The sequence below is a fragment of the Anarhichas minor genome, unplaced genomic scaffold (assembly GCF_050575085.1).
Source record: "Anarhichas minor isolate MPS153535 unplaced genomic scaffold, ASM5057508v1 ptg000004l, whole genome shotgun sequence".
NCBI classification, from domain to species: Eukaryota; Metazoa; Chordata; class Actinopteri; order Perciformes; family Anarhichadidae; genus Anarhichas; species Anarhichas minor.
Window position 1 is genome coordinate 10,400,909 of NW_027466450.1, and position 14,936 is coordinate 10,415,844.

General features: G+C 43.2%; 1 protein-coding gene across 2 annotated transcripts; it reads right to left on the bottom strand.

Annotated features, from left to right (window-relative positions):
• Positions 1-3,586: 3,586 nt before the first annotated feature.
• On the bottom strand, positions 3,587-14,609 carry ccdc138 (coiled-coil domain containing 138). 2 transcript variants are annotated; one of them, XM_076108909.1, is made up of 15 exons: positions 14,459-14,608; positions 14,204-14,249; positions 13,916-14,030; positions 13,712-13,812; positions 13,281-13,444; positions 12,929-13,066; positions 12,592-12,711; positions 11,942-12,019; positions 11,682-11,795; positions 10,925-11,077; positions 10,715-10,831; positions 9,869-10,082; positions 8,336-8,509; positions 5,922-6,060; positions 3,587-5,400 (listed from the first exon to the last, which is right to left on the bottom strand). In XM_076108909.1, the coding sequence occupies exons 1-15, from the start codon at positions 14,537-14,539 to the stop codon at positions 5,274-5,276; spliced, it is 1,881 nt and encodes a 626-aa protein (XP_075965024.1). In that variant the 5' UTR covers positions 14,540-14,608; the 3' UTR covers positions 3,587-5,273. The 2 variants fall into 2 exon arrangements, 1 of the variants encoding a protein (XP_075965024.1); XR_012959096.1 differs by lacking the exon at positions 3,587-5,400 and having other exon boundaries at positions 5,923-6,060; positions 8,226-8,509; positions 14,459-14,609.
• Between the last annotated feature and the right edge of the window lie 327 nt (positions 14,610-14,936).

The window sequence follows — 14,936 nt, forward strand, 5'->3', positions numbered from 1 at the left end:
GTTGAAACATGAAACGTACAACGGCACAAAATCATTGGAGATCAAATAAATTCTAAGTTCACATTTGACTTTTTACATCTAGTAAACAGAGAAAAGAGGAGAATATTTTTGGCCTTCTCATTCAACCACCAGTATAACACTGATGAAATACATAAATGTAATGCGCCATATACATCATGTCAGAGGGTAATGAAACCGATATACAGTTTAGTAAATTATCCCATATGTCCATCCCAGACTGTCTGATTACAACAGAGGACGTCAGGGTCTGTTCATGGCTTAGAGAGACCAAATGGAAAATTGCTAATCCCAACATTTCCCGGTTCATTCAACACTCATCCAGTTCATTATAGATCATTAAAAGAGGCATATTAACTGTGGTTCAACAAATGAGAGATGACGTCATTGGAAAAAGTCTGCAGGACAAGATTAGTGGACTATAACTTCATTTAGGCACTAGTTCTCTCCCACTGTTCTATTTCATAGCATTATATATCTCAAGGTTTCCACATGAAGTTATTTACCGCTGCCAAACGATAAAGAATAACAATTAACTTTGGCAAACTACATTTTCGAGATACTTGACTTCTGCATCGGAGTTTTAATATCAGAGGATTAGCAAAATGACGTAACTTGACCTGCACAAACACAAAACACTTCTCAACGTGGAGGAATTGTATGTAAATCCCTGTGCTGCACCACGCAAGCTTTGTTTTTATTGCCACCAACAACACATCAGCCACTCCAGTGGCAGCTGTCACCTCTGCACACCGCTCTCTCATCGGGCTTTCACTATGTGGGTGCGTATTTGTGCCAACATTCCCAATGCCTTAGCTAAAAGATTATGTGTGTGTGTGTGTGTGTGTGTGTGTGTGTGTGCGTGCTGGTTGGGGATCTTATGTCTGGTTCACAGAAGGTCTGTCTGGCGGTGTAAATGTCAGTGATGCTGCTGTGGGGCATCAGGGCAGCATTGAGGGCTTTCTCTCATCATGTTTCAAAATTACCCAGAAATAATCCAATCCAAATCGAAGAGCCTTTTAGTCTGATAACACACACACACACACACACACACACACACACACCTGTGCAGAAGTGTGTGTCTTCAGGGTCCGTTTTTGCGTCTTAAGAGCTTGGCATTGACTTTAAATGAGGATGAAGCCATAGAGAGACACTTCAGGGCAAGGAGTGCCAACCATGCGACTAATTAAACCTCTGCCAGTCAGTAACACGTTCACCCTAAACACAGCAACTGCATGCAGACACTCATCCCCACCAGTCAACCGCAAACACATCAAACAGCAGGAGTGCAAGTACTGTCCAGACCTCAGCCAGGTGTTTGGATTGGAACGTGCGTCTGTCTGGAGCGCTGGTTGAACTGTGTTTGCACTCTTCGTAATTAAATTGCTTTCAACAGCCATAGCTGCAGTACAACTTTGCTACTGTTTTTTTAAGGACATATCAGGAGTATCTGATAACAAGGGGAAACTGGCACGGAGGCAGTGCATATATTTGAAAATAAAAGTGTTTGGAACTACTGTGGCATATACTGATGGTCAGCAACAAAGTGAAAGATCCTGCTTGAGTTTCTATCAACGTTGAACCTCCAAGCTGAGCCTGCCTGATTCTGTTCTCCCTCAAGTCTTTGGTGAGTATTTGTCGTTTTGAGGAGAACATGTGTTTGAACCCCGACAGGAAGAGTTTGACATTTCCGGGAATGTGCACATATGCTTTCTTGCCGAAAGTTAGATGGGGAGATTGATACCACTGTGCATCAAGTACAAAGCTGGAGACAGCAATCGATTAGCATAAAGCTTAGCTTAGCATAAAGACTGGAATGAGGAGGAAATCAGCAAAGCCTTTGCTGGACAGATGGATTAACGGAATAAAATCAAATCGTTACACTAATTAGCCACCCATGAAACAATTAATTAATGTTGACATTGTACTAATTATAGGCGTTAGAGGTGCTAAGCTCAGCGCTTGCTGGATCTAGTGCCACATTTAAAGCACAGACATGAGTGATATCAATCGAACTCTTGGCAAGAAAGAGCAGAAACTTGAAGTAACAGTAATACTAAAGCGCAGTTTCAGATGCGAGACTCTTATTCCATTTTAATGATAGTAAAGCAGAATAAAAGGAGTTAAAACAAGCAAGTGTGATCCCAGCCTGTCCACCATCCCCAGACAGCTGCTTCCACTCACAACTCCTTCATACACTAGCTAATTTACAGTCAGGTATATTACCAGAGCTGCCATGTGCTCATTGCATTACTCAAGCAGCATATTTATACATATTGCGGCTGGTGGAAATAATATACATTTGGTGGTCTGCCACGTCAAATCACTGATTGACTTGACTTTATGGTCGTGCTGAAGTGGAACCGCTAATGTTTCCCCCTGCCAGCTTCCTCCCACCGACCAAATAACATTTTAATGAGGTTTACCAGCCAGACCAGAGCAGGGCCACTCTTTAGGGGTAATTTTCGTAATTTTTGGTCCAGTGAGAAAACCCCAAACATAAATCAAGATCAGCGTTTAAAGCTGTGTGGGTGATGCTGTGCAGGGTAGGCAGAGTTAAGCGTGTTAGGGAACACGGAGCAGACACCGCTACGCCGACTGCAGTGCAGACCAGACTTAACTGAAGTCATGAAAGTAAATAAATCAGCCGTCAACAGTTCCTGGAGGAAAGCATGAACGCTATTATTCCTTGTTAAAGTGATACTCCACCCAAAACCGATGTGAGGAGCAAACCGTAAGCTTAAAAAAGCAGCTGGAAGAAGTTTGTAGATTCCTTCAGCATGAATTCATGTCAATTACAGTAAAATTCCCAAAGTGAAAAGTAAAATAAATAAAAATATTCCATCATTTCCATCGCCACTGTCCGTCAACGTGCTCAGAGTGTTGTTGTTGTTGCCCTCCTGAAGCCTCAAGATAAAAAAAAATGTTAATTCCGCAATATGTTTATTCAAACTTTTAGGGTAGAAAAGAACATTTATGGATTATGCAAAACCACAAATTCTGTTCAATGTCATGTTTTTTTCCCCATCCAATGACAACATTTTTTAAATTCCCACTTTCTGCAATGTCTGTGCATGAAAACGACGGTATGGTCAAGGTGAGGGACAGATCGTGTGGCAGATAAACTATGGAGAAGGTATGTTAGGGTTAAGCAACTAATAAAAAGTCAACTTTATATTGCACAAAAGTTGGACGTAAGTAGTGAGGCGCAGTCGTCAAATAGGAGCAAATGAAGATGGTGGAAAGTCAGGACACAATTAAGAGTTCATTCAAACCGCAATGAACACAGCCTAACGAATTATGTCTGTCTCAAGTGTTCATAACAAGATTGCTTAATTGGTTATCTGAGATTATTACATTTCTTAAACTCTGATCCAGTTCTCATGTGTTACAACTCGGCTCAATAGCTCCAAATTGCAGCGTTGCCAATTAAGCAAAAGATGAAGTAGACGGAGAATGAAAGTGAGGAGTGGCTTCACGGCGAGCTCCGTTTTGTTTTGATCAATCGTGACTCGATCCAGAGAGCCGATGTGCTGTGAGGCAGAAGAGATGGATGCTGCAGAAAGCGTTGATGGTAACATTATGATCTTGACAGATTCTTTTTAATTAACCACACTACATCCGTCTTGAAGTGACATAAAACAAACAGAGATTTTGGGGGATTTGTGAGGGTTCATGGTGAGACAGATAGCCTGGGTGGCTCGGCGAAGGAATGACTGTTGACGTGGCCGCCGAGTGCAGTGTGCAGAAGGTCCTCTGCTGTTGATCACGATGTTTCCGTTTGATATCATCCAGATGCAACACAATCCACAACAGCCACAATATGGAAATCAAAACAAAATGTGTTATCTATAATATAATCTCCTCTGCTTACGGCTGTTGACAGTTGGTGAGGTAGTAAAATTATCAGCAAGAAGATCATTTAAAAGGTAGGCTAAAGACTCAATTATAGGATGGAGGTGAATCCCCCCCCCCCTCTGGTCTCTATAACGATGCCCTGGCTATTCAGTTCTACCATCAGTGGGGATTTAAATTGTACTACTTATTGACAACAGAGCAATCATTTTTAAAAGGGCACTAAAAAATAAATAGCTTTCCAGACATTTTGTGTACAAACAGTTCTGTTTTAGCATTGTTCATGTGTGTGTGTGTGTGTGTGTGCGTGCTCTGGTGCCTGCCTCATAATAAACAGAAGTGGTTAGAAACCAAAGTACTTTGGGGTAATTACATTCCATTTCATTAATGGGCAAAAACCTTTATCACGGTTGAACATAGGACGATCCAGAAGATTCCAAACCGCAAGAAAAAAAGAATATAAGGCGGTTTGAAAAAAAAAAAAAAAATACCTTTAAAAAAGTAAATATAATGAATATATTGTCGCGGTTCAGCCCCTTTTAAAGGATGATGGAAGTTCGTCCAATTTCCAAAACTGGTATATCTCCCATTGTAGTTTGACTCATTTTTACATGTGTATCCTTTTCCAACCATGGAACTACTTTAACTGTAATGCAATGTGCAGGTACAGACAGTTTCCAAGTCTGAAACTATCTGAAGCAGGTCTAATTTATTTGGACCCGACATTTCATTTCAAACACTTGAACGTTTTCTTCAAAAGGTGGTTTAAAGTTTAAAGTTGATTGGATTGATTTGATTTAATGCAACTGTTATTTATCACCACTCATCAATATGATTTATGGGCCTCTCAAAGATGACCAGTGTGCAAGTATACTGTATTCTATCTTTTTTATAGTTTTACACAATAACTAACAAGCAGTTCATTTAGGAATTCAGATGTAGTGGCTTTAAAAACCCTTTTTCAAATTCAGAGACAACTTCATACAAAACATATTTTAGCATTTCACATGCAGTCCGATCTTAATGTCCTTCTGTTCTTTGTGTTTGTCATCAGAAAGCGTCACAGTCCCAGCCTCTCTTCCTCCGAGCACACCAGACACCCATTAAGGCCACTGGCAAGCAAGGCAGTCGTTTCCATCACAGAAAGACGGGTCACAAAGTGCAACAAAATACACAACAGTAAAGAAAGTACTCGTGACAGACAAAAGAACTTCAACAATATATTATTATATAAATAAAGAAACGGCCTGAATGTGTTATTTGAGGTAGAGCGAGATGAAAACTTGAAGTAATGCAACGTTGGAAATATGTTTAAAACAGTTTGAGCACATACGGTATGAAAGACCAAGCAACGTGCTGACGCACTGAAACACAAGGTAAGTCACCTGCGTGTGTGTGTGTTATTTAAGGTTGTGGAGGATGGACCTAAGGTTGAGGCAGAGGAACGTGTGCGTCTGGTTGGCGTTGTGATGAACTTCTTGTATTTGGAGGTGGAGGGAGGACCGTTCAAACAGACGACGGTTCTTCCTGGACAGAAATCAAAGAAAACCACAAGCCGTCAGTCCAAAGACATTCAATGAAACCTCGTCCCATGAGTCAGTCACGCTCCCGTACTAGACCGGCGTGCTACAGCTGTCTGCCACAACTAGCTATCAGGCCAAGAATGAGGTTTGAATTTAATTTGAATGTTTTGAAAAGCACTTGTTGACCGGTTGACTAGGTTAGCGGACACACGCTTGACCTGTTGAGTCCAGGAAATGCACACTACTAAACTTTGTCCAGATGTGGAGGTGCTAGAAGAAAAGTCAGCAATCGCCAAAGTTCTAACGATTCATCGTCTGGGAACCATGAATGTCTGTACAAACGTTTGTGTGGATGCATCATATAGCTGTCGAGATACTTAACTCTTTATCAGTCTGTGGGGACACGTAAAAGAAATAAGAGTGCGTATTGTTGCATTTCTCGCAGTTATTTACTCGCCATGATCAGAGACAAGTTCATCCCTGATCAGCGTGTGATGTTATCAGTATCGAGAGGAGTGCGTCTACCTGATGTTGGAGAGCTTCTGCAGAAGGATGGAGAGCTTCTCCAGCGTTGGGAACTCCAGACGAGGGTTTTTAAGAAGTTGGGAGGCAGTTTGGAAAAACTCCTTACAGCTACACGCCTCCAGGAAGGGATTCAAGTAGCCTACAAGCACACCAACACAAGCAGAGCACAGATAGAAGGATATTATGGAAACGATTCCTCTAATGAACCAACCACACACACACACACACACACACACACACACACGGAGATGAAACAGAAAGGACGAAGGCATCAGTCTGCACAGATGGGAGCTGCACTTTTTTTAATAACCACAAATGTGGACCTCATGATTTCCTAAAATGATTAGATTTTTGTAAACGAACATTTGTTTCCGCTAAAGTCACATTCCTGCTCCTTTTAAAAGAAACTCCAGTCTTCGGCCACACAAAAGGGGGAGGGAATATAATCTGAGCTGGCATCCAATCACAGCAGAGGATCAGACGGGGAAGAATAGGATCACTGACACGACCTTATAACTATGCGTTTTCTTGCTCATTTGGCATCTTTCAAACTCCAGATTTCCTAAACGAAAGTATTCAGTGTAATGTCTGCTGATAGCGGCTGGACAATATGGTTGTCGGCAAAACTATGTACCTGTAGCTGAACATAATCAGGTGTAGGGCTGCAACTAAAGACTGTTTTACTTAATTAATCTGCCAATTCTTTTTGAAGAATTGATAAATCATTTAGACATTAAAATAAAAAAATAAAACAAACTGTGCAACAGGCCCCTCACAAGGAGACATCGACCATAGTGATGGTTTTCATCCGACCTACAGTCCAAACCCCAAGAACCCTGAGATTGATTTTTACTGCGAATGTCAAACTGTGTGGCCACAATGTTCCTCTGCGATATTGAACTAATTAAACAAACTAATTCTTAACTTTTTGGACCACTTGCTGGTTTATTTTTCAAAATCTCCCAGCCCTGATGGACAGATATTGTGTCTTATTAAGACCCGGGGTCTGAAGAATGTTTGCAGCACTTCTGCCCACACTGCCCAGTCTTCTGGTGGATCTTCACCTTTTCTAATGTGTGATACATTCTACACATATGTGGCTACACGGATACAGACACACACTCACTCACTCACACACACACACTCCTCATGGGTTTGATGGTGGACGATATAAGAGCTGCGGGACACTTCACATAGTAAGAAACAAAGAGGAAAAGTCCTTGTCTGAAGTAGTTTAACCAGGTCAGGGAAGGTTTCTGTGAAAACATACAAACACTACTCTACTGTAGCGAGCATGAAAAGAACACATGTACACACAAAGTGGGTTCATAATACACCGCATGAAGCAGTTTGGTGGTAAATGTACCCACTGTTTCAGTAGAAGCCAGTAAAACACTGTTGCTGACTGTGTACGTGTGTGCTGAGGTGTCCAACTGCATTTTGTGGTCCATGAACATGCGAGATGTATTGTGTAACTGAATTTATGTGTGTGTGTGTGTGTGTGTGAGAGAGTACAATCTGACCTTTTTGTTTGGTTTGGTTTTATTGGCAACCTTCAGGTGAAAACCTTTCCCGTCTCTCCTCATTACCGCTTGTAAAACACAATAATTAGCAAGACTTGCTAGACTTACAGTCCCCTTGAAACACACAACTGTATGTGTGTAGACACACACACACACACACACACACACACACACACACACACACCTCTGGCCCCAGTCACCTCCAGCACATGGCTCTGCTGTGTACCACTGTAGCACACAGCAGATCTTAAATGATACGGCTCGCAGCCCTGCATGGAAACACAGCTGTGCTCTCCACCTCCATCGAGTCTTTTGTCCGTCCATAAAAGAGCCAGGAGGTGCTGGAGGATCAAGGTTTCGTGACATGTTCTTAAATCTCTTGCATGACCAGTGCTTATGATTGATGTGAGCTCAGACAAACCGTCACTTTTCACATGTGTTTTTTTTTTTATGTCAGGATGATGTGGAGTGATCCTGAAGGAGGAGCTGGCATCAATCATGTGGTAGTAAAGACGGTCCATAAATCTGGGCTAGAGGAGTGATCGCAGCAGCTTTCGAGGCCACGTTGACCCCAGACAAAGGGAAGTGTATCATTTATAAAAAAGAAGTCTCGAGGTCACCAGTGAGGTGCTGGACATTTAGATATACATAATGATTAATTAACTTCATATCATGGACAAGAGTGCAAAGGTTGTTGTGCCATCCACTGATGTCTCAAAATGATAACTAGCTGCTAAAGTGCTGAAGGGGAGTTCCTAACTCCGAAAAAAAGGGTTCATACCTTGACTTTCTTTGGACTCCCTCAGTGCAGTAAAGTGTTACAATTTCTTTGGTTCATAATTAAGGGTGATGGGTTCTACGCTAATGGTCATCTGACAAATTCCTGCTTACGGGACTGTTCAGACAGCTGCACGAGGACGTCTACAGGTGTGTGCAGACCTCCACGGCCGGCCTGAAGCACGGACAGCAGCGCACACACTCCTCCATAGCGGACGAAGAGGCCTCGGCTCTCCTCAGACATCAGGTCGGTACGGAGACTGTCCAGAGCCTGGGCCAGCACATCCGCTGCAGACAGGACAGAGAGAGACATTTATACATAAAGAGATTCTAAATTCAGCTTTAAATTATTTACCGTTAGCATTTCCGTGGGATCACCTCAAAAGAGTTTCGAGAATTTCTGAAGTTCTTAGACTAATACTTTTCGGATGACCAAACGTGCTGGATTGATGCAACCTGACGTGGGATAAAAGCTTTCTTTTTTTTCACTCCGGACTGAGTTTGGTTAGCCGTGTCTCCGAATGGTTCCTATTATGTGTAAGGTCCCAGCACATATCTCTCCATTATACCCAATCTGCTTTCACATCAATCCAGAGAGGGGGAGAAGGACAACCAGGTCAGCAGATTGACAGCAAATATTCTCTACAGAAACATTCTGAGGGAGCCCTCGAGCACTACGAGCAGATGGAAGGTCAGTTCAGAGGAGAGCTTCATAGAAATATGTCGGAATATGTACGGTACACCCACAGAGAGCACTGAGAATCTTAGTGGGGAAGGCCAGGGAGCAAAATATGGATGCAGCTTAAAAACTCCTTGCCCCCTTTCGACTAAGAGCCTAAAGCCACGCTAGCGGCTGTGTGAGACTAATGCTCTTTGTAAAGAAAACTAAATTGTAAGATAGACATAAGAGGTCCACAGAAATGAATACATTTTGACATGACGGCAGATGATTGATTGATGAAAAGTCAGGGGATCACAAAGGTGAAGTCATCCTCTGGGGAGCATGAATGTCTGCCCCGGTTTCATAGAAATCATTCAGATGTTTGTGGAGATATTTCACTTGGAACCAAAAATATCTGGTGGCAGTAGACAAAAACTCAAGTACGACCTAAGTCATTAGGATACATCCTCTGGGGACCTCGAGCATATTTACAAACGTTCAGCAAATTGCCAACAAATATCAACCTCTTGTTGGCACTTACAGAAACGTCAGTGAGGAATAATCCTCTGGTGACCATGTGTGTATGTTCAAACTGTCATGGCTATCCATTCAATAGTTATTGAGGCTTCAGTGATTTATTGAGTGATGTTGTCATCTCTTGTGCCTCAGTGTTAGTCAGGCCAAAACAACCTGTGTATGCCCTGATCAGCTGATCTGACTACAAATGTAAAAACCTGCCACTTATCACAATATTCATCACACATTATCACATTTCATAGGTCTGATTATGATTTTTATTATGACGACAACTTGGGCTCTACGAAAATTGTCATGGGTAATTTTTTTTTACACTTTATAGACCAAACACTATCAATTATAATGCAAAAAATCGCATGCTTATCTGATTTATTGTTCTAATCTTAATATCCTGCTTTGTGTTTGTATTTTAAAGACACAGTATGCACATGTGTTTTCAGTGTTGTTACCTTGTGTGACGGTGCGGAGGATGATGAGGGTGGACAGGATGCGTGTGTGAGGACAGGGGCTGCGAGAAAGGGGCCAGCTCCTGCAGGGGCCACCAGCAGCCCCCCCGTGGGGCCTGGGCAGGTCTGGATCTTCAGACTGAGGCCCCATTGAGTGGACCGGGGGCTTTGATACTTCCTCTCCTATCCGCCGCAGCGTGGCAGAGAGCGCCACATGCTACACGCACATACCGGAAAACACACATTGTTCAGAATTCACTGGGTTACCGTACTTGCGCTCAGTTACTTTTGCTACATAAAATAGGAACGATACGCAGACAATGATCTTCATCATAACGGTAGAGTAGTATTTGTCATAGGTGGCTCTGGAGGAGCTCGTGACCCTTAAAGATACAAAGACAGGGACGGCCTGTCTAGACTCTGCTGCTCCACACACAGAGACCAGGCAGGGGGACTTTGGATAACCGCGCTTCTCCTCTGAACACAAGATGGAACTCGACAGGACCGCCACACATTAAAGCCCGCCGTGCAGTGAAGGGAGATGTAGCGAGAGAGTGGATATCCCCTGCTTGAAGTGGATGTGTGTACCGCTCTGATGTGTAGCCACGTCTTGAGGGAAAGCCGCGGGTCGTGTTTGGTTTCACTTGCAACGGTGTTGTGAAAGTGACCGAGCAGCTTTCTGTGGAAGAACGCTTATCTCTTGCGAGACCAAACGCCAATAAATAAGGATTTAATAAGCGTTCTGTTAGAAAATGTAACCTCACTCCCCTCTGGTGTTGCTTTTTGACAACCCAGATGATCTATTACAGAAGACGGTGGATATCCAAAAATCACTCTCAGGTCCTTTACCTGTGTGCTGCTGTCCATGTGTCTTAAAGCCCAGTGGACGAGGCGAAGAAGGCTGAGGGCGAGGTCAGGTTCTGACAGAGGAGTGTGACGAAGCTGATCCGCTAATAACGGCAGCACCTAAGGAACCAAAGGCAATTCATGCGTCTCGATCTATCGACAGGACGGCGATATGTGCATTGAACTGCTCGTTGCTACAGCGAAACATGTCACCTTGAGGCATCGCTCGTTCAGAACGAACTCTGGAGGCAGACGCTGGTCGACGTCTTTCCCTTCGGTTGCTGCGACCGATGAGAACGTCTGTCCATCGAGCACCCAGTCCAGCAGAAGGGCCAGGAGCTTCAGTCGGGTGGGACTGGAGCTGCGCTGAAGGAGAGAGGGTGAAAATACAAAAGGGTTAAATTCCATTTCTAAAGCAGTCATCTGCAACGTACGTTGTTTTAGTTAAAAAGGTGTTATTTTAATTAGACCTTTATCCTCTGGATTCTACAATATGTCCTGCACGGAGTCACAATGAGCGCCTCGAGATTTAAAGAAAGCTGGCCAAAAGTTATAAGTATATCTATTTGAAGTTCAGCCACGGGACATACAGGCGTATCCGGAAATAGTGTGAACATTACATCAAAACCGTGAGTTCAACGGGGAGCCTGAAGCTGTTAATTAAACTGTGGAAAAAGTGATGGAATGAGAGTTTAGCTCACTCAATGTTCTCTGACCAGGGAAAGGAAAATATCATCTTCAAAATGCTACTGAGCTGAGATCTCAACTGTATATCCACCGATATTCCTCTTCATCAACAACGATCATTGTTTAATAATTCATCATGTCAGCTGGCAGGATGAGTGCGGTTTGTGGAAAAAGGACTGTTGTACTCTTCTCAGCTTGGATATGTGTGAAGTGTGTGCAAATCCTACCGATTGACGTTACATCCGACTGTAACAAAAAACACCCACGAGAGCTGGTGAACTACCTTGTAGCTGGGTTTTCCACACGCAGCAGGTTTCTCCTTTCTGGATGGTTTAACACACTCTGTGCTCTTAACGTCTGGACAGCCTCTCTGTGCAATGCTGTGCTCGTATTTCCTCTGGAGAAAAAAACAAAAACAATTAATAATCAATTACAAATAACAAATATTTATGTCACAAATCCCCATGCTACAGTAAAGAACTGCTTGCAAAGTTATTTTTTAGGGTTTCAGACCATCACAGCAGAGTGGGAATATGTGCTCACCTGCAAGTTCTCCAGTCGAGCCTGCACCCTCTTGGATTGGCTCTCCAGCTTTTTATTCTGTTCATTGATCTCATTCAACTGTTGGCGTGAAAACACTAAACGTTCAATCTGCAATGCGAGACCACTGCGCAGACAAACATACATGTGTTTCATTCAGTGCAGACAAATCGCGTCGGCCAACTTTTTGAAGCATTTTTAAAGAAAGAAAAGCTTCATTGAAAAGCAACAAAAACACTTTTAGTTCCAGATACACACTTATACCCCCAAAAACACAACGCAAACTCAGGGATTTCACTTTACGGATTATTATTATGTCATAGCGCCCTCCTGTGGTCCAAGGTACTAACTGATCGGTGTGAGTCTTCTACTCCTCCGCTCATAATGAAGTGAGTATTTAATCACTTTGGTCACTTCATGTCATGTTATACAACCTGCACATTTAAACACATTGATCAAATTAAGACTTTTAACTATATTGATCTGTAGCCTTGTTGGTCAAAATAGAAGTATTCATTGCAGACTTGTTTATTTAAGACACTGCAACATCTCAGCCCTGGAGTTAATGCAACTATAGAATGTTGTAGGACTTTGTCAAACCTTGAAGATGCCAACAGACAGACTCTCGTGGTGTGGATGTGGTCACTTCTAACCTGTTTCTTCATGCTGTCATTCAGCTCCTTGATGGTGTCGAAGCTGGACCTGAGCCTCCTGTTCTCCTTGGTCCTCTCGCGAAGAACATCCTGCAGCTGGCTGACCTCGTGCTGGTGTTTCTGGTGACACACACGCACACACACACACACACACACACACATCAAACAGTGCAGCCACTACGACGACGCTTGAACACTTCAGAGGTACATTACGCTGACTTGAGTTTTTGCTATTTAAATTCTTTAATAGTCATTCCGCTGGATCCCCCCCCCCCCCCATGTGATGGGAAGTCCTCAAGAATCATTCAACACATTCCTTGTGTTGAACGTGTCTCACCTCCTGTTCGGCTGGTATACGAATGAGTAGCATCTCCTCCAGGCCGGCAAGCCTCCCAACAGCCTCCTCCTGTTGCTTCAGCCTCCTCTCTCGATCCTGCAGCTCCATCTCCCACTGCTGTTGGCTGTCTCGCTCTGCCTGTATACAAACACACACACACACACATGGATATTAATATACATTATATACTATATAACATTCTTTAGTTGGTGTATAGTTCTGTACACACACACTCACATCTGTAGGTATCCTCTTATAACACACAAGGAAACTTTCACCCAGTCACTGTCTCTGTGTTGCATTTCCCCCAGTTTACTGATAAACCATCTCTACGATTGTTGTGCTCTTTCACCTTTAGTTGTTCATAGATGCTCATCATCTCCTGGTACACCGTTGCTAGTACTAGGGAAGAGGAACGGCGTGAGACAGGAAGTTGCCGAGCTCTCTGCAATTCCCCGGCAGTCTCAGTTTCCTGGGACCCAGGGCTACCATACACGCAGGAGGGCAAGCTCACATCTGGACAAATGGAGGTAGAACAGAGGTAAAGCCCACGGCTAGCTCGTTATCCATCTACAGCAGCAGGTTGTAAGGAACAGTCAGAAATGTCAGCAATAACAGGTACGTAGGTAAACTAATCGCAAGAACTCAGATGACATGCAAGGACTTATCACCGAGGCCATTCTATGATTCGTTATCTTGTCAGCATCTGCTACTTTGGGTTTGCTATAAAAGGTAATCAGTTCTTCTACTCGGAGAGCACAAACACCGCTCTGACACACGCACCTGTTTCCGTTAAATGCACCTGAGAATCCTGAAGTGGGGCAGCTGCAGAGTCCCCACTCAGGTCCTCATTACTGTCGTGCAGACCACGATCCCTGCCGAACCTGAGAAGAGAGACGGGGACACGTTTGGCTTGGATCAAGGCACAAATACTGCAAAACACAAATGTGGAAACGGTATTCGCAGGAGTAATCTCATTAGACTCACTGGTCAGGATGGTTGGCGACTGCTTTGAACAGCTCATGCAAAGCTTCGCTGTAGCATTTCAGCTCTTTGCTCGGCCGGTTGGATCTGTTGGCCAAACTTAGCCTTCGCACGGCCTCTGAAACAAGGAACAGAATGCAACGTTGACATATTAAGTAAAGGTCTGTCATTTTTTTTTTATGCCAAGGATTAGATTCGGGGTTACACTAATTAGTGTAATTAGATAAAGACTATAAATAGACCTGCTAGAACCCAATCAAGAACCCGTGGTTCTCTGAGTGTTGCTCTTACCATCACTGGTTCCTGAGGCGACGTCAATGTCTTCTGGAGGTGGCAACTAAAAAAACCAGGACAACCACACGTTTTAGCGTAAAGTAGCAGCGACCATATTGGACCGCTGACAGAACAGTGGACATGCTGGATAATGCACAACAGTTACATTGTTACAATAGGACAGCACTGTAACCACGAAGCTTCAAAACAAGCCGAATGTGTGTGTGTGTGTGTGTGTGAGACAATACTTTGAAGTTGTCTTTAAACTCGAACCTGTTTCCTCCTCTCCAAATATTTCTGCTTCAGCTTCTCAACTGTTTCAGCCAAGTCGGAGTCTTTAAGCTGCAGGTTCATCGCTACTGTCGAGAGACTGACTGCGGGCTTGTTCCTTTGCCTCTAATGTTTGTGTAAAAAAAAAAAAAAAAAAAAAAAAAAAATTAAAACAAACGTCCGGTTTAAACTTTCAAAATAAAACCATTTTCATGAATATGGATAGCTTTCGTTGCTATTTGACATGCATTATTTTGAATTTCCAATCGCCAAATTTCCGATATCACTAGACTTAAGCACGACGATTGATCTAACCTTTGTTGGTTATGGTGGAAACAAAACACAATTCAAATTTAGCGGATGAATGATCACGTGACGTTTAAACTCTATCTTCCCCGCAGGTAGCGCCCTCTAGCGGGGGAGGACTCAACTGAATATTTGATTACAGTTCAGATTTACTTATTACTAGATTGTTGACGAA

Coding starts and splice junctions, on each gene's coding strand:
- ccdc138 (XM_076108909.1), bottom strand. CDS start 14,539: ATGAACCTGCAGCTTAAAGACTCCGACTTGGCTGAAACAGTTGAGAAG. Junction 13,445..13,711: donor GGTGCATTTAACGGAAACAG/GTGCGTGTGTCA, acceptor CCATTTGTCCAG/ATGTGAGCTTGCCCTCCTGC. Junction 6,061..8,335: donor GCAGCTGTCTGAACAGTCCC/GTAAGCAGGAAT, acceptor GTGTGCTTGTAG/GCTACTTGAATCCCTTCCTG.